The sequence below is a fragment of the Dunckerocampus dactyliophorus genome, chromosome 7 (assembly GCF_027744805.1).
Source record: "Dunckerocampus dactyliophorus isolate RoL2022-P2 chromosome 7, RoL_Ddac_1.1, whole genome shotgun sequence".
Lineage (NCBI taxonomy): Eukaryota > Metazoa > Chordata > Actinopteri > Syngnathiformes > Syngnathidae > Dunckerocampus > Dunckerocampus dactyliophorus.
The window spans coordinates 29801327-29823664 of NC_072825.1; the positions used below are offsets into that span (position 1 = coordinate 29801327).

Below are 22338 nucleotides of genomic sequence, written 5' to 3' on the forward strand. Positions count from 1 at the left end.
TACTTGAGATGATGATGATGTGACATTTCCAGCATAAGCACCCATCTTCCACATCCATTCATGGAGAAGCTCTCCAAAAAAGAATTTTATAGCTATTTTTTAACACAGATGGGGTGGGGGCGCCAAAAGGTCATTGCAACCTAGAGGAATGTGCTGTAACTGGTGTCATGATGTTCACGTGAGAGGAATCGTTTGAATCGCTGCTGCTTGCCCCTGCTTGCACACGCCCACGTGTATCTTGTGCGCCATTTTGTCCTCACAAGACCCTTCCTGTTTTTTCGTAAGCATACAACACACAACACATGTTGCCATGTAAGGACTCACTTCCAAGATTTCATGAGCGATCAACGACGCAACAAGGACTATGAGCCATTCATGACAAATAAAAAGTAAGAAACATATTAGTGTTTGCGTGTCTTTTCCAAGATAAATGTACAGGTCAAGTGGAGAAACATGAAGATCGTTTCCGGGACAAAAATCTGTCTTGGCATCCATGTGCTTTGGGACCAGCTGACTTCCCGTAAATGAGGGTTGAGGCTTGAGAAGGGGGCGGGGGAGGGGCGGAGGTGGTGGGGGTCGGTCCAGAAAGAGTGGGTGTGAAACGCAAAGGGAGGGACTTATTCTTTTTCCAGAAGTTATCCCTGGCTTATGTGCTATACTCTCATGTTCGATATGTTGCACAGCCGATGCTGTACTTGGATGCATGCTAATGGCACTGTGTGTTTCTTGGATGCACTCCATGTATGATTCTATTCCTTTGTTCAAATACAAAAAGTAGAGGGAGGGACTTTAAACCACGTGATGGGAAAAGTCGCTCCTTGGCTGGAGTTCGGCGATACTGCAAATCTTGGTACCGATTCGATAACAACTCATCAACGCCTCTTTTTGAAATTTGTCAAGACCCTGGAATGATTTTATGCTTCTGCCATTAACACAGGACAAAATTGTATTTATTTTTTCAACAATAAAATGTCACAATATCAGCAAAAGAATGCTGTTATCATACTTGTCAACCACAGCTGGCTGGCCGAGTCGGCAATGCAGTAATCCCTCGTTAATCACCGTTAATTGGTTCCAGACCCAACCGTGATAAGTGAGTAGAATTCTTTATTTATGAATGGAATACTTTCATACTTTGACCATAGAAAACCTGTTTACCACCGTCTAAATACACTTTTTTAAACATTATTAGAGGTCTCAAGACATGAAATAACACCCGTATAGTCACCTCTACACTCCCATTACCCAATATAGTAGACATAATAAGAAAAACATATAAAACCTGTTTACCACCTTCTAAATACACTTTTAACATTAGTAGAGCCCTCTAGACATGGAATAGCACCCCTACAGTATAGTCAACCTTATACTCCTATTACCCAATACAGTATAATAGCTATAATAAGAGAAAATCAGACATGTAAAACCTGTTTACCACCTTCTAGATACACTTTTAACATTATTAGAACACTCTAGACATGAAATAACACCCCTATAGTCACCTTTACACTCCCATTACCCAATATAAAAGACATAATAACAGAAAATAACACATACGTTACAGAAAACTTGTTTATGACCTTCTAAATACACATTTTAACATTATTAGAGCTCTCAAGACATAACATAACACCCCTATAGTCACCTTGACACTCCTATTACCCAATATAGTAGACATATTAACAGAAAATAAGACATAAGTCATACAAAACCTGTTTATGGCCTTCTAAATACACTTTTTAACATTATTAGAGCCCTCTAGACATGAAATAACACCACTGTAATCACCTTTAAACTCCTACTACCCAATATCGTAGCTATAATAAGAGAAAATAAGACATATATGCCATAAAAAAAACTGTTTACCACCCTCTAAATATGCTTTTTAACATTATTAGAGCCCCGTAGACATAGATAGACATAGATAGATAATAGACATATTAGACATAAATAAGTCATAACATATACTCACGTTAGCATTGGGAGAGTTACTACAACTACTGTTTTTTCTGTACAGTACTTCCTGTTGTGGCTATTGTCTCATCAATGTAATATTACTGACACCTGGTGACCAGTGTAGAATACTACATACTGTATCACCACAACCTCTTTGAATGCGTCTTCTAAATGGCTTATACTTGTATTTTAGTTTATGTAGACAGTTTTATGCTTGAAAATGCTTAGAATAGGCCAGTGGTTCTCAATTATTTTCTGTCATGCCACCCCAGGGGACAGAGGTGTTGTCACGCCCCTGCCATTTCAAATACTATTGCGAAAGGGACAATATCAATTTATTTATCTCTACTGTACAGCCTGAACTGGAAACTGAAACTAGTAAGATGCAACAAAATGGAGAGCTGTGAAGCATACAAGCCTATTCAAGAGTCAAATTGCATGCTGAGTACAATAAATTTGTTCATGTTGGCAGGTCTGCAGTAACATTGAAAGTACTCCCTGCCTGTCACGCCCCCACCTGACAGTTCACAAGATGTACAAAAAAGGAACAACAATTAATTCAATGCTAACGTGTGAGTCTATATTGTGTCTATACTGTATGTCTTTTTCTCTTATTATGTCTACTATATTGGGTAATAGGAGTGTAAAGGTGACTATAGGGGTGTTATTTCATGTCTATAGGGCTCTAAAAATGTTAAAAAGTGTTTTTAGAAGGTGGTAAATAGGTTTTCTATGTCTTAATATCTTATTTTCTCTTATTACGTGTACTTTACTGGGTAATCGACGTGGAAAGGTGACCATAGAGGTGTTATTTAATGTCTAAAAGGCTCTGATAATGTTCTATAACATATTTAGAAGGTTTTGTAAAGTTTGAGTTTGTAAACAATATAAAAATTTAGCAATATCAACAATGTAACAACATCAACAAAACTTACTGTACTGTCATTGTGAAACTTAGAAAATGAACTGGACAATGTCGATCTCATACTGCAGAATCGACATATCTGATACTTGTATCAACCCGACCATTCGCTTGTTTTTTGGCCACGTGACCAGAAGTGTAGCTCCTCCGCCAAGATGTCCGCCTCCCATGAAGACACGTTAGCCGAGCATGAAGACGGCATGGAGGAGCAAGAAGGAGAAGAAGACGACGACGAGGGAGTTGAGATGGAAGCGGAGGAAGGTGAAAACGGAGACGGGGACAAGAAGGTGTACGTGCCCGGGATTGAGCCGCTTCAGCCGGGGGAGCAGCTGGAGATGGACCAGTCCGCTTACCGCATGTACCATGAGTGTCAAACAGGCGAGTGGAGGCTAAACATGACTGTCACGTGCACACGCTTGTAGTTATGTTTGTTTACGTGTAGGTGCACCGTGTTTGAGCTTCGACGTCCTGACAGACAGCAATGGCGACGACAGGAAAGACTTTCCTCTGTCCATGTTGTTATGTGCCGGAACACAGGCGGACACAGCGATGGCCAACAGGTTGGTGTTTTCCTCGCCACTTAAACACACTGACAAACCGAGGCAACATGGTTGACAGCATCGAACTGGGATGATGGAATGATTCAATGATGTCATTTGCATAATTGCCAATTACACATTTGCAAAAAGTAATTAAAAAAATTAAACATGAAACGCAAAATTAAATCTGACCAAATGAAAGTTCTTCTGTTGCTTCTCTTTTATCTTTTTTTTAATATCACAAACAAAACTGAGCCACCTGAGAGTGCTTTTAGCTTAAATTGGCGGTAAACATGCAAACATGCAATGGCCAAGGATGAGATTTAGTGGGGGGGGGAAAAGTTCTCCTCTCATTCCGCGTGGAAGTGGTAGGTTTTTGTCTACTTTGTTGTCCTTCCTTTTGAAACACTTTAAGTTTAGAATCAGTAAAGTGGGGAGGCTAACTAGTTAGCTCAGTAGCTTGCTACGCTAGCACAGAGTCTGTCAATGTGATGTAAACAAAGAATAGAAGCGTAAAGGTGACAATAGGTTGTGTTATTTCATGTCTAGAGTGCTCTAATAATGTTAAAGTGTATTTAGAAAGTCATAAACAGGTTTTCTATGCTCTAACTACCAAAATATTCAATTTATTAACATCGGTTCATACAGGTATATCATTGAAATTAATATGTCACACTCTGGTCTGGAACCAAGTAACCGCCAAAAATTACTTGACTTTACTCTGTAGAGTTTAGTATTACAAGTTTCCATATTGTGGACAGTGGAAGTTATCACAGCACACATGTGAAAAGCACAGATGGAAACCATAACTAAAAAAAAAAACCGATGGCTTCTTTCCAGCAACTGTCTGTGTAAATCATGTCAGCAAGGACTATCATTTCAGCATTCACACAATCAATCATGTTATGCTGCACCAGAAGTGAACTACCCGTTTTATATTTCCCAGCCATTCCGACATCAAAATGTTTGGCTCATTCAGGACACGATGACCATCTCTTGACACGTAAAAAATAAATAAATTCACATTTTCCATAACATTCCATTGAAAATGAATAGACCATGTTTTCATGTTCCACATTTCTCAAACATTCCATCTTGAAAACATTCAGCTCTTTCCAGATATTTGGACTAAGAACATTAAAAATTCCCACAATTCCGAAAATTTCACATTTTCCATAACTCAAAGTATCTTTGATCTTGAGGATTTGAACTACTTCCACTTTTTCTACCAATTTTAAACCATTCCAACACCAAAACATCAGCAATGGAAACGGTTTGGAATGGAATATTTTCCACTGTGTTAGATTATTATGGCAACATCTTTGTGCTTATCTGCCACAGAGTGGAAACTGCTAGGAATGGAATATGTTCCTTTGTGTTTTAGGTGAATACAGCAACATGTTTGTGCTTATCTACCACAGAGTGGAAACTGTTTTTTCCACTCTTTTAGATAAGCACAAAGATATTGCTGTATTTATCTATCACAGTGAAACTGTTAGGAATGAATTTTCCGTACAGCATCGCAGTTCAGCTCGTTTCTACACGCAGTTTCTACAAACATTTCCTTTTAGTTGTACTCGTCATCCATCTTTGCTTCGAGAGTATCTACACAACAGCAGAAAAAGAAATGAGGTGGTTTGCAACATTGTCGGCGCCTCAAATGGACTTCATGACCTCCCTGCAGGCTGCTGGTCATGCGCATGCACAACCTTCACGGAACACAGAAAGGAAAGGAGGAAGAGGAGGACAGCAGTGATGAAGACAGTGACGAGGAGGAGGAGGAGGACGCGGATAAGAAACCGCAGATGGAGCTGGCCATGATGCCTCATTTCGGAGCCATTAACAGAGTCCGAGTATGTTGACTCTTCTCCGTTGAAGACGTGGTCTGCGGTGGGAGCTTCTGATGTTTTGCTTTTGAACTCGCAGGTGACGCGATGCGGAGATCAGACGCTGGCCGCCGTCTGGTCAGAGAAGGGACAAGTTGAAATATTTGACCTCCGACCCCAGCTGGAGGCCGTCCACAGTTCTGCTGCCATGACGGCGTTCATGCGGCAGCAGAAGGAAGCGGCGGCGCTCTTCAGCTTCTCAGGTCACATGACTGAAGGCTATGCCATTGATTGGTCGCCTGTGGTACCTGGTAGGTGACTGTGTTACATTATGGATGCTTCACACCTTCCTTCTCAGCGAAAGTTTGAATCGTCTGTCCCAGGGTCAAATGGTCACCGTCTTGTCACATTTTCAATGAAAACTGGAACGTACCAAAGCAAGTGTAATGTAAAACCACATTTAGTCCAGATTTGATCTAATGTAGCTTTTATATTTGATTGTAGTATCACAAGGACTATTTTGGATGTGGATTTTAGATATTAAAATACCGTACTTAACCGTGCTATGTTTATTTTTATGACAAAATGGGTTTAATCCAGATCTGATCTGAGCATTTGGCAGCAGTTGAACGTACCTCTCTAAAAACAGTTATTTTAACAATTTAGCCTAACAATTAACGATTTAAACCAGTCCAAAGTCAAAATGCACAAGTCAATCAGGACATTTAGCATTCCCAGCACATAGCGCTATCATGCTACGTGTCAGCGTGCTATGCAGTCGCATTTTTATTTGTCATGAATGGCTCCTCATTTCCAAGCTCATAGTCCTTGTTGCGTCGTTGATCGTTTTTTTTACTAAGAAAAATCCAGTGAGCTTGTTCAAAGTCCTGAACAGAATCAGCTGTGTGTATGCAAGTTGTAAAATTGTAACGTCAAACCAGGTTGACTCCAGATTGGAACCAGATTGAGCCTATGACTGGAATTGAATGTTCAAATGCTTGAACATTTCTGATGTGTATTTAAGGACAGAGGCTGTAATGTCAAACCAAGTTTAATCCAGATTGAGCCTGTGACTGGAATTCAACATTCAATTGCTTGAACAAACTTTCTGCTGTGTATTCGGGGACTGACGTAATGTCAAACCAAGTTTAATCTAAATCTGATCCAGATTGAGCATTTGCTGGTAATACAGAAGATGGAAACCATGGTATGTAAGGTTTAAAGTTGGAATGTCAAATCAGGTTTAATCCAGATCTGATCCAGATTGAGCCCTTAACTGGAATATAACGTTCAAATGCTTGAACAAAATTTCTCGTGTGTTTTTGGGGATTGAAGTTGTAATGTCAACCCAAGTTAAGTGGAGATCTGATCCAGATGGAGCATTTGGTGGTCATTCAGAACATAGAAACTCTTGCATGCAAGATTTCATCTCATGTCAAAGTGCATATTGAGGGACAGAAGCTGTAATGTCAATGCACATTTGACCCAAAATCTGCATTTGGTGGCAGTTAACCAACGAGAATCCACTTGGACTTGGCGCCAGACTTAGTGGAAGTGTGTTATGCTCGTACTCACAGGCCGTCTTGTCAGCGGCGACTGCAAGAAGAACATCCACGTTTGGGAGCCGCAGGAGGGCGGAGCCTCATGGCGCATAGACCAGCGGCCTTTCAGCTCTCACAGCAAGTCCGTGGAGGACCTGCAGTGGTCGCCCACTGAAGCTACGGTACTTTTTCCCAAACATGGTACAAGCGCTACCATGCAATCCCCAATGTAACTCCAGGCCTCGGTGCCGTTTGTTTCAGGTTTTTGCATCGTGCTCAGTCGATCAGTCCATCCGTGTTTGGGATATCCGGGCCCCGCCCAACTCCATGCTGTCAGCCAACCAAGCGCACGAGTCAGACATCAACGTCATAAGCTGGAACAGAACCGAACCATTCCTCCTGTCAGGTGGCGATGACGGGTTTCTCAAAGTGTGGGACCTGCGGCAGTTCAAGGTATCATTGTCATCAGTATGCATCATCATCATCATCACACTTCTCTTACTGACTAACCGTCTAACTTCATACGAACCAACCTCTCTCTTCAAACACCTCCAATTTCATTTTTTTTCAATCCGGTTTTGATCTAGATTGCAACTGGCAGCAATTTAACAAAAAAAAAATCCAATTTAACATATTGTCAGGTGCCGGAACAAAGCCTTTTGTGTGTATGCTGCGTCCTAAACCTTAATGTAAAACCACATTTAATCCAAATCTGATCCAGTTTACCCATTTGGCAGTCAAGTAACAGGGACAACTTTATTTGAACATGTTAAACCCCCCTGAACAAAATTTGTTTGCTCAAGCAGAACCTGTAATGTCAAAGCACATTTAATCCAGATTTGATCCAGATTACACATTTCATCTACCTGAACGAAATTTGCTGTGTGTTCGATCAATCAGAAACTGTAATGTCAAAGCACATTTAATCCAGATGTGATCCAAATTACACATTTGGAAGTAATGTAACCAGGACGACTTCATTTTAACATGTTAAACTCCCTGAATGAAATGCGTTTGCTCAAGTAGACCCTGTAATGTTAAAGCATATTTAATCCAGATCTGATCAGGGTTATACATTTGGCAGTAATCTCACAAGGACAACTTGATTTTAACCCGTTAAATCACCTGAGCGAAATATGTTGTGTTTTTGCTCAAGCAGGAACTGTAATGTCAAAGCACATTTAATCCAGATCTGATCCAGATTATACATTTGGTAGTAATGTAACGAGGACGACTTGATTTGAGAATGTTGAACTCACTGAATGAAATTTGTTGCATGTTTGCTCAAGCAGAATCAGTAATGTCAAAGCACATTTAATCCAGATTTGATCCAGATTATACACGTGGCAGGCATGTAACAAAGACGGCATGATTTTAACATGTTAAACCACCTGAGCAAAATCAGCCACGTGTTTGCTCAAGCAGAACCTGTAATATTAAAGCACATTTAATCCAGATTTGATCCAGATTATACATTTGGCAGTCATGTAACCAGGACGACTTGATTTTAACACGTTAAACGAAATTTTTCTCGTTTGCTCAGGCAGAACCTGTAATGTTAAATGCATTTAATGCAGATTTGATCCAGATTACACATTTGGCAGCCATGTAACCGGGCCAACTTCATTCAAGATGTGAAACTACCTGATCACAGGTCATCGGCTGTACGCTGATCTTATACTTTTTCCGAGCAGACGGGTCGGCCCGTGGCCAACTTCAAACAGCACAGCGCCCCCATCACCTCGGTGGAGTGGAACCCGGCGGACTCGAGTGTGTTCGCCGCGTCGGGGGCGGACGACGTGGTCAGCCTGTGGGATCTGTCTGTGGAGTCGTGCGACGCGGGCGTCAAGGCGGAGGGCGTGAAGGACCTTCCCCCCCAGCTGCTCTTCCTGCACCAGGGCCAGTCGGAGATCAAGGAGATCCACTGGCACCCGCAGATCCCCGGCGTCTTGATCTCCACGGCGCTGTCGGGATTCAACGTGTTCAGGACGATATCGGTGTAGTAGTACTCGCCTCGGAGTATCGTTACTGTTTTCTGGCAAATGAAAACAAAGCTTGAAATATCCCAAATAGCTTTCTTTTTAATGTTTCACTGAAAAACGGCAGGACAGTAACTGCATTCAACCCAGCAAGTTCAACATTGAATTAACGATGATATTTGATTGTCTCAGCATTTGTATTATTTTTCCCAGCCAAAAATGGGCCCAAAAAAAAGCTTTGGTAGTGTATGAAAAACATGCAAAACAATAATAACAATAACAATAATAATAATACAAAGTGGATCTGATCCAGAGAAGCTCACATTGTCAAGACATGGAATGTGACACGATGGAGATGTAAACATGCAATATGAGAACGTAAAACATTTGGACAGCACACGTTACAATAAGAGTTCATCTACATAAGGCACTTAAAAACATTGCATGGCAAAATGATACAAAATGATACAGCCCTCCAAAAATACGCTCCTTCTGAATGAACTACAGTGGAACCTGTTTATGTCCACGCACCCTCGGACCGGTTGCCTGACGTAAGCGCTTGTCGGCATCATCGGAGCCGAAACTGGTCGCCGCTTGCACGTTTCCTCGGGGAGAGTGGGTGCACAATAAAGGGTGGTTGTTGACGTGCATGTTTTTAATTTCGCTTCTAATGCTTTCATATATTTTACACCAGGGGTGCCCAAAGTGCGGCCCGGGGCTTTTAGAAGTAAATTCAACCAAACAACCCACCATAAACGGAGGAAGAAAGGCTGTCAACATAAGCGGGTTCCACTGCGAGAGGTACAGTGGTAGGGGTGTCACCAGACACTCGAGATTAGGTCTCCCAGAGGGGATGAGATTTTTTTAACTAATTTAATTTATACTAGAGACCGCATGACTGACAAAAGGGCTCACTCCGTTCATGCCGTTGGTCTATGGCACAAACCCACCAAGGTGCTGAAAGCGATGCACAGAGTGAACTTTCATTCTGCCTTGTTTGGAGGCGGGAGATGAGGAAGACAGACACAGATGGCAATATATTGGCTTTAAATCATTCATGTAGCATTTTCTGACTATTTAAAGGCCAGCATGTAAGAAAAATGATTTCCATAAAATATATTTTAATAAGTATTTGCTTAGTAGTATTTTTCTAGCTTGAGGTGGATCAACGATTGGCAGCAGCACACGTTCAGGACATTCACGCTACTTATTTTTCACATCGTTAACGTTTTCGCTTTACGCAAAAAAACCCCTCTCTAAAAACAGTTATTTTAACAATTTAGCCTAACAATTAACATTTTAAACCAGTCCAAAGTCAAAATGCACAAGTCAATCAGGACATTTAGCATTCCCAGCACATAGCGCTGTCATGCTACGTGTCAGCATGCTATGCAGTCGCCTTTTTTAGATGTTTTTACAGTACAAACTTATTGAAACACTTGAGTGCTACCATATAAAGTGTTAGCACGCTCCCGTTAGCATGTTAGCATAGCATTTTGTTTTAGCCATTTTCATTAAAACATTGGCAGACACTTTTATGCTAGGTTTGGCATGCTAACATTACATAGAAACATTATAGCCGTTTTCATGAGTAGAAACAAATCTAAAATATAAACAGTGCTATCATGTTAGGTGTTAGCATGTTAGCTACATTAGAGTAGTGGCATTTTTGTGGCAATATATTGAGGCTGGCAAAATGATCCATTTCATTTTCATTTAGTGTGACTAATGAATGACTTTTATGGTCCCAGGCCGAGTGCCCACGAGGTTGTTTTTTTTTCTGAACGAGAAATCTTGTGACACCCCCAAACAGCGGCATATCTGTCACCCTTGTCGAGAAAACAGCGTGTCCCCCCCCAGCAGAGCAACAGAGTCTTTATGCTTTACAGCAAGTTTGGATCCAGTCATGTGACTGAAAACATCCGCACCCCCAACCTCATAGGCCTATCTCGTCGTCAAACTCGTCTTCAAACGTGTAGCCCCGCCCTACTTCCTCCTCATCCTCCGAGTCAGTCTCTGAGTGGCTGCTGCCCACCCTCCTCCTGTCCAGCTCGCTCACACCATCAAAGTCGGAGCTATGGGACGAAGCCGGGCTGGGGGGCAGATCCTTATGGGCGGCGGCGGACTCCCCTCTCGTTGGACTTTCCGTCAGGTCCTCCTCTTGGAAGTCGAACCCTTGCCCCTCTTCCTCCTCGGAAGCCTGGCGGATGATCTCCTCCCGCTTGTCGCTGAATCTCACCTTGGGTCGCAGCCCCTTGGGCTTGGGCCCATCTGGGATTCTGCCGTCGGCAATCTGGTTCTCGTCCAGCCCGGCCGAGTTCTTTCCATTCAGCATCTTCCCTTGCTTTGTGTCCACAGGGGGTACGCCACCTTCAGGCCCGAACGCGTCTTCTACATTGGACTCTAGTCCCAATCCGTCCATCACGCCTAGCACGTCCCCCAGCATGGAAGGACCCAGATCTAGATCCAAGTCCAAGGTGAACGACGACACCGACTCAGAGTGCTCCAGCTCGTGGTTTTGTGGGGGTTCTTGATATAGATCATTGTGGTTTACCGGCGCCGGGTATTCCACCGACGATGACCCCGGGCTCCCCGCGTTGGACCCGGGCGGGCTGGGACCCAGAGTGGACAGGAAGGAGGTGTCCCCAAAGGCGTCGCCGCCTCTGCCGATGTGCATCGTGTGACGGAAGTCACCCAGGGGGGCTGAGATCATGGTGGGGTCCAAGCGAGAGGCCCGGGCGGATTTGTGAAGCGGCATGACTACTAAAAACATCACAAGAGAAATGGCAGTCAGATGGGATTTAAACCTGAAAAAAACTCGCACTTTTCACGCGCATGCCAAAATGTCCGCATCCCAAAAACTGCTGTAAAGATATTTTGCATTTGAAAACATTTCCACTTAAAAACGTTCATTTTGCATCTTCTTACTATTTAAAGGCCGGCATGTAAGACAAATCATTTCCATAAAATACATGTTAGCATTGCTAACATTAGCGTAGTAGCACTTTTAGCCATTTTCACTAGTATTAACATTGGCAGACGCTTAGCGCTAGCATACTCGGTTTTGCATGCCAATGTTAGCATTGCTAACATTAGCATAGTAACATTTTAGCCATTTTCATGAGTAGAAACTTATATAAAGTGTTAGCATTGCCAGCATGCTAACATGAGCATAGTAGTATTTTAGCCATTTTCATGAGCAACATCGACAGACACTATCATACAAGGTTTTGCATACTAATGTTAGCATAGTAACCTTTTAGCCGTTTTCATGAGTAGAAACTTATAGAAACACTTCTGTTCATGTTCGGTGTTGGCTTGTTAGTGCTAGCATGCTAACATTAGCATACAAGCATTTTTTTAACATTTTAACATGCGCAGACACTTAGCTATACCATGCTAGATGCTGCCAGCTAACATGAGCATAGTAGCACTTTAGTTCCTCCCACATTCCAAAAACATGCATGTTAGCTTCATTGGAGACTCTAAATTGTCCATAGGTATGAATGTGAGAGTGAATGGTTGTTTGTCTATATGTGCCCTGCCATTGGCTGGCCACCAGTCCAGGGTGGGGGGCAGATCAGCTGGGATAGGCTCCAGCATACCTGCAACCCTAGTGAGGATAACAATTAGCATATTTAAGGCACTACTTTTGGTGTTTAAAAAATCAAATCTTCGGGAATTTTCTTATATTCTGACTTTATTCCCATTATATTCCATTGCCATCATATTAGAACTTTTCCCCAACCTCGTTTTCCAAAAATGAAAAACTTTATTTGATTTTGTTTGTTTCTCATACCATGACTTTCCAAATAATAATATACTTTTTCTTTCTTCTTTTTTCACTTCTGCGTCTACATTTTTTCTTGTAATTGTGACTTGACTCTTGTCGTATGTTGACTTTATTTCTATACTTTAACTGCCGCAACCTAATTTGGAATGTATTTACTTCTTCTCATTCTATTTTCTTATTTTTCTTATCTCCCCTAGCTTGCTTTGTTTGTTTTTCTATCTTTTCATCAGATTTTTAACGACTTTATTGCAGTGAATTGACGCGGATTGCATATTATATCATCCTGAGCGTGCTTCTTCTATCCCCCCCCCCCATCAAAGATGGATTGGGAATCCAATGACTCGGATGGATGTCATGTTAAAAATGTTTCCTTAACAAACATCAACTTTATGCTAAATGCGCCAATAAAAAAATAGCTGCAGGGTACACTTTGGACCCCCCCCCTCCCTTTGGACACGCGTATGAAAGCCATGATAGAAGAAGAAGAAGCCATGCTGGGACTTGTACTTCAACCTTGCAATGCCAGCACATACTTTTGTCAGCCCTTGGGGTGGGCGCATGTGGACAAAAACAAGTAACTCAAATGTGTGTGCGCGCGCGCGTGTATATATATATAAAATATATATATATATATATATATATATATATATATATATATATATATATATATGTAAGAAAGAGGTGAGTAGTGTTTTCATCATTCCAGCTGACTTATGACTGCCTGCATGAACAAGTAAAACCCGCCAGTGAATCGCAACTTAATATTAACAATGAAAGATGAATCATCTTTACCGCGTTAGCCCGTAGCAACTTTTCCTGTTCATGTGTGCACGCAAACGCAGCATAAACTTACTTGAAACGATATTATTCGTCAGTGTGGCTCTCCCCGGTCCGTTGTTCCACTTTTACATCTGGATCATTTCTTATGGACTTTTTCCCTCCGTTCTTTTTCTCCGTGGAGTTTTTTTTCTTCTTCCAAAGGGATGGGCGCGATCCGAGGAAGTGACGCGACGTGCGGAGTTGGATATCAACTTTAAAAAGATAATAATAATAAACTTTCACAACTATGATTTTAAACACGTTTTACGTGACTGATCTCCCGTTTCACGGAGGATAAAAAAAGAATGTACTTTCATGTCGCTTCGTGTTCCTTTATGTAATGATGTCACTCGAGGATCGATACTAATATCGATTGTACCGATAACAAATGCAGTGGCTTGGGTTGTGAACGATAAATCGATGCGACCGGAAATCTGTTTTGACAACGCCTCCTGGATGGATACGAATCCACACACAGACACACGCCGCATCGAGTGGGTTTGTCCACTGCTGCGATACGTCAACGTCGCCGCCATATTGGATGGGTCAAGGCTGCTCTGTAAATGAATACAAGTCAATGTACTTACTTTAATAAAGCGCCTTTCTACAAAGAAATTGAACTTAATTCCTCTCGTTTATACATGCACACACACACTAATATACTTGGGAAACAGTTAGGCACAATTTTTTTTGTTTTGTTTTTGGATTTTGTATTTCATGTCTAGAGGGCTCTCATAATGTTATAAAGTGTATTTAGAAGGTGGTACACAGGTTTTGTATGTCTTAAATGTCTTATTTTCTCTTATTGTGTCTACTATATTGGGCAAGAGGAGTGTAAAGGTGACTATAGGGGTGTTATTTCATGTCTAGAGCGCTCTAATAATGTCAAAAAAGTGTATTTAGAAGGTGGTACATAGGTTTGGTATATGTTAAATGTCTTATTTTCTCTTATTATGTCTACTATATTGGGCAATAGGAGTGTAAAGGTGACTATAGGGATGTTATTCCATGTCTAGAGGGCTCTAAGAATGTTAAAAAGCATTTTTAGAAAGTGGTAAGCAGGTTTGGTATGTGTTAAATGTGTCATTTTCTCTTATTATGTCTACTATATTGGGCAATGGGAGTGTAAAGGTGACTATAGAGGTGTTATTCCATGTTTACAGGGCTCTAATAATGTTAAAAAGCGTATTTAGAAGGTGGTAAACAGGTTTTGTATGTCTTAAATGTGTTATTTTCTGTTATTATGTCTACTATATTGGGCAAAAGCAGTGTAAAGCTGACTATAGGGGTGTTATTTGATGTCTAGAGGGCTCTAATAATGTTTAAAAGTGTACTTAGAAGGTGGTACACAGGTTTTGTATGTCTTAAATGTCTTATTTTCTCTTATTGTGTCTACTATATTGGGCAATAGGAGTGTAAAGGTGACTATAGGGGTGTTATTTCATGTCTAGAGGGCTCTAATAATGTTAAAAAGTGTATTTAGAAGGTGGTAAACAGGTTTGGTATGTCTTAAATGTCTTATTTTCTCTTATTACGTCTACTATATTGGGCAATAGGAGTGTAAAGGTGACTATTGGGGTGTTATTTCATGTCTAGAGGGCTCTAATAATGTTACAAAGTGTATTTAAAAGGTGGTAAACAGGTTTTCTATGCTCTAAATGCAAAAATATTCAATTGAACCCTACTTTGCGGAAATACACCTTATGCGGTGGGATCTGGAAGCAATGAACCACCATAAAGGAGGGATTCCTGTACATTTTATACTTGAAATGTATTTTTAGGGCTTTTAGGCCTGGATTGTATCGCAAGTGGGTGATGGCATTTGAGGACAGAAAGGGGATGGTTGCGAAGGTGAACCTAATCTAACCCTAACCCAACTCTAACCCTAACCTAACAGTGACTTTTATTGCAAATGAGGAGTACATCAAGCGAGCAGGGGGGTGAGCTGTCCGCCAAATAGAGACATTTTTATGGATGTATCTATTTCTCCCCATCAACTTTTTTTTGCCATTTGCTGTTGGTCCTGGAAAAGCATGGAACGGACTGCACTTTGTTTCTTCGCAGCGACTCTTGTGCTGAGGAATGAGGAGGAGGTTGGTGTTTCCGGCAGCATGGTTTGTGCGGTTTTCACCCAAAATAAACTGAATAGAAAAAAGAAAAATGGGAGAAAGTGAGGAGAGGCAGCGTGTTGGCTTGGTCCCGTCTCAAAGCGTTTTTGGACAATGTGATGACACGGACGGGGGAAAAGCCACATCACACTTTGGCCGCACACACACAATGACGATGATGATGATGACAGATGGTTCTGGATTTTTTGGATCATGAGAAAATGATTACAAGAGGGTTAGTAGGATGAATTCAGAGTTGCTGTTGTCATTTCCAAACAACTTTCCCACAGGAAATGAAATAATCTACTCGTCCCCGTCATCATTTGTGTATCATTTTAGCTGTCTGAAAGTTGATCAGATCAGCACAGTTTAATAATTGAGATTTTAGGAATAAAGGGTTTCTATGTTCCCTATAAGCGGCATTATGGATCATCCTCACTGACCTTTTTTGTAGCACGGTTAGTGAGTGCAGTGTCCTTTTACAGTTGTTACCCCATATCTCCACACAATAAGTAGAAATATATGGTCATACTAGAGAGCAGTAGAGAGCATGGAGTGATTTTTGGTCGAGAACAAACGTAGCTTTATTCAGTATTGAGGTATTTCTAGCCACTTGATGTCGTATATTTTTAAAGTGATATTATTATCTATTGTGAGCCTGAGAAATGCATTTTCGTTTACCCTGCTACCTCCACAGCAGAATGCGGTTGTGTTGTCTGCAAATAATACCAGTTTCAAGTCCTTCGTGACTTTACAGATGTCGTTTATGTATAAATTGAACAGTTTTGGGCGCATTATCGACCCCTGGGGTACGCCGCACGATACCTTCACATATTTCCTCCTGTCTGCTAAGTAGCTTTTAACCCAGCTAATCCTCTGATTCCATATCTTTCTAATTTTGTAAGTAGGATATTGTGATTCAAAGGCTTTTTTGAGGTCCATAAATCCTGCAGCTGTGTACTTTCTACAGTCTATAGCATTGGTACTTTCCTCGGTGTTTTCCATTAGCGCCATGGAGGCTGAAATGTTAGTTCTGTATTCGTATTGGCTGTCTGCTGGTAATTCATTCTTATTAATACATTTGTCCAACCTGCTGTTGAATAGCTTTTCAATGATTTTTGAAAATTGGGGTAATAAGGAAACTAGTCGGTAGTTTGTGAATTGATGTTTGTCTCCATTTTTTAAAATTGGAACTGCTTTAGCTGTTTTCATTTAGTTTGGGAATTTACCAGTCTGGAATGATAAATTACTGATGTACGTCAGCGCTTCTGCGATCTCATTAATAACTCTTTATCGTTTCCACATATATGTCTGTGGTGCATCTGTGCATATGCTGCGTGAGGTCACGGTTGGCGGAAAAAACACCATCTACATGCTGGCCAAGTCTCCCCCCCAATATATTACTCATATTACGTAGTATGGTTATTGAGCATTTATGTCCATAAATTGAAAAAAACAAAAAACAAACAAATGTCATGGCATGTGACGTCGCAGTGGCTCTGCAGTAAAAAAATGCTAGTGGAGGAAGTGACGTAGGTCTCGCTCATGTGCAGAACCAATGTAGTTTCCGGTACGAAGCTTACGCGTTTAGTACGCACAACATACAGTTTGCAAATAGTTCTTGCAACCTTCATACGAAACCCGCATGGAGCGCAAGGGCAGTACTTTTATTGCAAGTTTGACAGATGTTGGTCTTACACACAAAAAAAAAGTGGTGCTTTGGGGATTGCACAAAACGCACGGACCAAAAATTGTACATCTGGTTGTGACCTCTGCAGTGACATCATCCAAAAAAGCCAAAGAAAAAGCTAAACACTTGTGGAGTTAATCCTTTAGATCAAAGTGTCAATGTCACGTCAATAATAGCAAGACGTGATCAATATTTTTCAATTCTATGTTTATTTTCACAAATATGTGTTTTTTGTTTTAGTGTTTAGAGACAGTATATTGTACAGTAATCCCTCGGTTATGGCAGCTCATTGGGTCCACACCCAACCGTGATAAGGCAATTTCCACCAAGTAGGATTCTTTATTTATAAATGGAATATTTTTACCACCTTGTAAATACACTTTTTAACATTATTTGAGCCCTCTAGACTTAAAATAATAACACCCCTCTAGTCACCTTTACACTCCTATTGCCCAAAATAACACAATAAAGACATACAAAACCTGTTTACCACCTTCTAAATACACTTTTTCACATTATTAGAGCCCTGTAGACATGGAATAACACCCCTCTAGTCACCTTTACACTCCTATTGCCCAATATAGTAGACGCAATAAGAGAAAATAAGACAATAAAGACATACAAAACCTGTTTACCACCTTCTAAATACACTTTTTCACATTATTAGAGCCCTCTAGACATGGAATAACACCCCTATAGTCACCTTTACACTCCTATTGCCCAATATAGTAGACATAATAAGAGAAAATAAGACATTTAAGACATACAAAACCCGTTTACCACCTTCTAAATACACTTTTTAACATTATTGGAGCCCTCTAGACATGAAATAACACCCCTCTAGCCACCTTTACACTCCTATTACCCAATATGGTAGACATAGTAAGAGAAAAAAAGACATTTAAGACATACAAAACCTGTGTACCAACTTCTAAATCCACTTTTTAGCATTATTAGAGCCTTCTAGACATACAGTAAAATAACACCTCTATAGTCACCTTTACACTCCTATTGCCCAATATAGTAGACATAATATAAGACATTTAAGACATAGAAAACCTGTTTATCACCTTCTAAATACACGTTTTAACATTATTAGAGCCATCTAGACATGAAATAACACCCCTACAGCCACCTTTACACACCTATTGCCCAATATAGTAAACATAATAAGAGAAAATAAAATATATGAGAAGCTCAGGGAGTGGTCTCCTGCAGCTGCCCAGACCCAGGACTGCTAGAACAGTCTTCCAGAAGATGTACAATGTAACGTTTATTGTTATTATTATTATTATTTTTAAAATTATAAATATGAAAGGACAACTGGACTACCTTGACATAAATAGACAAAGACAAGTAGATAAGACAAAAGCAGGGAGCTGGCATTGTTCCCCTACAAGCTGGAACTATTCATGCTGACACCCCTGTTGAAAAGCCAGCATTTCAAGAAATACACGCGAGTGAGAGATCTTGTCACTGATGTCAGCAAAAAAATGTAGTCTCAAATGTCGTCTCAAATCCGTCAGGCACGTGTACAGAACAGTGCAGACACTCCTCAGACGTCTGGGTCACGCCCTCGGGCATCAGCAGCGAGACAGTGTCGAGCACACGTGAAATCACACTTGGGTTTTACACGTACAATGGAGGGGTCGGGTCAAAGGTCAGCCTGCGTGTGTCTATGTTGGGGTGTGCACGGGTCCAATGTCAGCTTTTGCCACAGTTGAAACAGGTGTCGCCATCTTGAAACTGAAGTGGTGAACCCCGTCTGTCATTGTCCGTCCGTCGTTGGCCTCTCCAGTACTGTGGCGGTCCTGAGTCACATGATCGGGCCAGCAATGGGAGACACATCGTGCGTACAGGCCCACAAGTGGAGGTCGTGACATGGACGGAGGACTGGGAATGGCAGACCCAGTCGTCATCCAAGGCCCTCAAAGGTCCGGCCACGGACAACCTTGGATACAAGTCAGATGTCGGTGGAGGAAAAGAAAAAGGGTTAGTGAGTCCATTGATTTTCTATGCCGCTTATCCTCACTAGGGTGGCGGGGGGTATGCTGGAGCCTATCCTCTTAATATGTCTACTATATTGGGTAATAGGAGTGTAAAGGTGACTATAGGGGTGTTATTCCATGTCTAGATGGCTCTAATAATGTTAAAAAGTGTATTTAGAAGATGGTAATCTGCTTTTCTATGTCTTATATGTCTTATTTATGTCTTATTATGTCTACTACGGAGTGTAAAGGTGACTATAGGGGTGTTATTTCATGTCTAGAGGGCTCTAATAATGTTAAAAAGTGTATTTAGAAGATGGTAATCTGCTTTTCTATGTCTTATATGTCTTATTTATGTCTTATTATGTCTACTACGGAGTGTAAAGGTGACTATAGGGGTGTTATTTCATGTCTAGAGGGCTCTAATAATGTTAAAAAGTGTATTTAGAAGATGGTAATCTGCTTTTCTATGTCTTATATGTTTTATTTATGTCTTATTATGTCTACTACGGAGTGTAAAGGTGACTATAGGGGTGTTATTTCATGTCTAGAGGGCTCTAATAATGTTAAAAAGTGTATTTAGAAGGTGGTAAGCAGCTTTTCTATGTCTTATATGGCTTATTCATGTCTTATTATGTCCACTATATTGCGTAATAGGAGTGTAAAGGTGACTATAGGGGTGTTATTTAATGTCTAGAGGGCTCTAATAATGTTAAAAATGTATTTAGAAGGTGGTAATCTGCTTTTCTATGTATGTCTCATATGTCTTATTTATGTGTTATTATGTCTACTATGGAGTGTAAAGGTGACTATAGGGGTGTTATTTCATGTCTAGGGGGATCTAATAATGTTAAAAAGTGTATTTAGAAGGTGGTAAGCAGCTTTTCTATGTCTTATATGTCTTATTATGTCTACTATATTGGGCAATAGGAGTGCAAAGGTGACTATAGGGGTGTTATTCCATGTCTAGAGGGCTCTAATAATGTTAAAAATTATAGGGGTGTTATTCCATGTCTAGAGGGCTCTAATAATGTTAAAAAGTGTATTTACAAGGTGGTAAACAGGTTTTGTATGTCTTAAATGTTTTATTTTCTCTTTGTTATGTCTACTATATTGGGCAATAGGAGTGTAAATGTGACTGTAGGGGCGTTATTACATGTTTAGAGGGCTCTAATAATGTTAAAACGTGTGTTTAGAAGGTGGTAATCTGCTTTTCTATGTCCTATATGTCTTATTTATGTCTCATTATGTCTACTATATTGGGTAATAGGAGTGTAAAGGGAAAACTATAGGGGGGTTATTTCATGTCTCAAGGCCTCAAATAATGTTAAAAAGTGTATTTAGAAGGTGGTAAGCAGCTTTTCTCTGTCTTATATGTCTTATTTATGTCTTATTATGTATCCTATATTGAGTAATAGGAGTGTAAAGGTTACTATAGATGTGTTATTTCATGTCTAGAGGGCTCTAATAATGTTAAAAAGTGTATTGAGAATGTTTGTTCATTGTTTAGTGTTACACTGAAATGATAGTGTTGTGACGTGCACCACTCAAAAAACAAACAAAAAAAATGCCCCCTGCCTCGAAGAGCAACAGTGAGCGGTCTAAATAAGGAGGAGGAGAGTCAGTCGGAGAGTAGTTCTTTATTATTTATCTATTGTTCTCTGTTATTAACAAGATTCTTGTGTGGAAATCTTTGCACTAAAATCTGTTTTGCACAGAAATTAATTGTAGCCTGCTTGGATTTTTAATGTTTATACGTGTTCAAGTGATGGTTCACACACATACACAGAATTTGGACAAAGGGTAATTCAAAATGGTGACGTCACTGTCGAGGCAGCGTGGTATGGCGCCACCCTGTGGAATAGTTACAGTGAATCCAGATCAAACTTTAAATTCAATCCACACATGTCAAATAAGGTTATAATCCATATTTCAGAATAATTCAGTCTCATATTGGTGGCATATCTAAACGCATTCTAAATTCAGTGATTATTTCCAAGATAAAACCAGTTAAAGTCAGGCTGGCTTCTTAAAACTTAATATAAAAATGAGCCAAAAGAGTTTTTTGAACGGCTCTTTGAAAGGAACGGCTCACCAAGGCGTTTATGTGATTGCAGCGTTTTCCCAGTGCACGTGTTTTATGCTGTTTTTTGGATCATTTGCGTGTTGGATGCAATGCATACATTGAACAGATAAAAAGAGCTGATCAGGAAGCTTGACTGCAAACTTGTGCCGCCTGTTGGTTCTTGCAAGGTCACGTGATTTCCCAGAAAGGAAACTCAAGCATTGACCGGACTTGGCCACAAGGGGGCGCTCCCCAGCGAGCTCATTACTGATGGAAATTTCGGCTCTTTTTTGAAAGTCGTTTTTTTTTTTTTACTCGGCTCACTAAAAAGAGCCGGCTCTTTGGGCTGCCAAGTGGCTCCTCAGATTTTTTTGTTGTCTTAAATTAATTTAATACCAAACTATGTCTATTGTGTAAAATGAATTAGTAATGTAAAAATCCATCTAATGTTTATTACTTAAATGGATTTATTTAAACCTCCATGAACAGCTCCAAAAACATAATGTTATATTTATGTTTTAGATCCCGCTCTGTACAGCTTGGCCAGATCCAATGTTTAACCCCGCTCCCTGTCATTGTTTTTTCATATTGATATGCGTTGGTTCATCCTGAGCAAAGGAAGACCTGTCTGTCGATGCAGAGTTGCAATACTCGTTGTCGCCACCGGGTGGCACTTGAGACGGTGCTTGTTTTACGGTAGCAGCAGCGCGCATATGATGCAATCAGCAGTGTCTCTTTACAGACGTCAATGCTGACACGTGTTAGCCCGGGAAATTTTCATTGTCAAAACAAAACTCACCAAGCATTTGTCAGTTTCAGATTGACCGTCTTAGATTTATTTTACAGTGTGACCGATTGACGCAAAAGGTCTCATCTCCTCATGGTTCCTCTGGAAATGTCCCTCTCTCTGTCAGTTTAGAATCGTCCCATACGTCTGGGTCAAGGGAAGGGGAGTCATATAAATATATCCCCAGGGGTCTTCTTTGAAATTGTACTACTGGCTTGCTTCTTGTAGTAGAACATTCGGACTCGGCTCCACTTGTTCTGGTGTCTTGTGGGACAGTGTATTACGTTGTGGTCCCGTCCTTTATGATGTATTCCGCTCGTAAATT

The 22338-nt window shown here is 40.6% G+C and overlaps 2 protein-coding genes across 3 annotated transcripts; one reads left to right on the forward strand and one right to left on the reverse strand.

Moving 5' to 3' along the window:
* Positions 1 to 3009: 3009 nt before the first annotated feature.
* On the forward strand, positions 3010 to 13159 carry grwd1 (glutamate-rich WD repeat containing 1). The gene is made up of 7 exons (XM_054781244.1): positions 3010 to 3256; positions 3321 to 3438; positions 5102 to 5270; positions 5344 to 5554; positions 6821 to 6966; positions 7046 to 7237; positions 8479 to 13159. Exons 1-7 carry the CDS (start codon positions 3034 to 3036, stop codon positions 8785 to 8787), a joined length of 1368 nt encoding a protein of 455 aa, XP_054637219.1. The 5' UTR covers positions 3010 to 3033; the 3' UTR covers positions 8788 to 13159.
* On the reverse strand, positions 6094 to 13675 carry cdc42ep5 (CDC42 effector protein (Rho GTPase binding) 5). 2 transcript variants are annotated; one of them, XM_054781256.1, is made up of 3 exons: positions 13410 to 13675; positions 8429 to 11526; positions 6094 to 7222 (listed from the first exon to the last, which is right to left on the reverse strand). In XM_054781256.1, the coding sequence occupies exon 2, from the start codon at positions 11519 to 11521 to the stop codon at positions 10700 to 10702; it is 822 nt and encodes a 273-aa protein (XP_054637231.1). In that variant the 5' UTR covers positions 11522 to 11526; positions 13410 to 13675; the 3' UTR covers positions 6094 to 7222; positions 8429 to 10699. The 2 variants fall into 2 exon arrangements, with proteins under 2 accessions (XP_054637231.1, XP_054637230.1); XM_054781255.1 differs by lacking the exon at positions 13410 to 13675 and having other exon boundaries at positions 8429 to 12967.
* Between the last annotated feature and the right edge of the window lie 8663 nt (positions 13676 to 22338).

What these genes read in the sequence shown, in the direction of transcription:
- grwd1 (XM_054781244.1), top strand. Translation starts at nt 3,034, where the DNA reads ATGTCCGCCTCCCATGAAGACACGTTAGCCGAGCATGAAGACGGCATG. An exon ending in GTACCATGAGTGTCAAACAG is followed by an intron (nt 3,257 to 3,320) that starts GCGAGTGGAGGC and finishes GTTTACGTGTAG; the next exon opens with GTGCACCGTGTTTGAGCTTC. An exon ending in GGTCGCCCACTGAAGCTACG is followed by an intron (nt 6,967 to 7,045) that starts GTACTTTTTCCC and finishes CGTTTGTTTCAG; the next exon opens with GTTTTTGCATCGTGCTCAGT.
- cdc42ep5 (XM_054781255.1), bottom strand. Translation starts at nt 11,536, where the DNA reads ATGTTTTTAGTAGTCATGCCGCTTCACAAATCCGCCCGGGCCTCTCGC.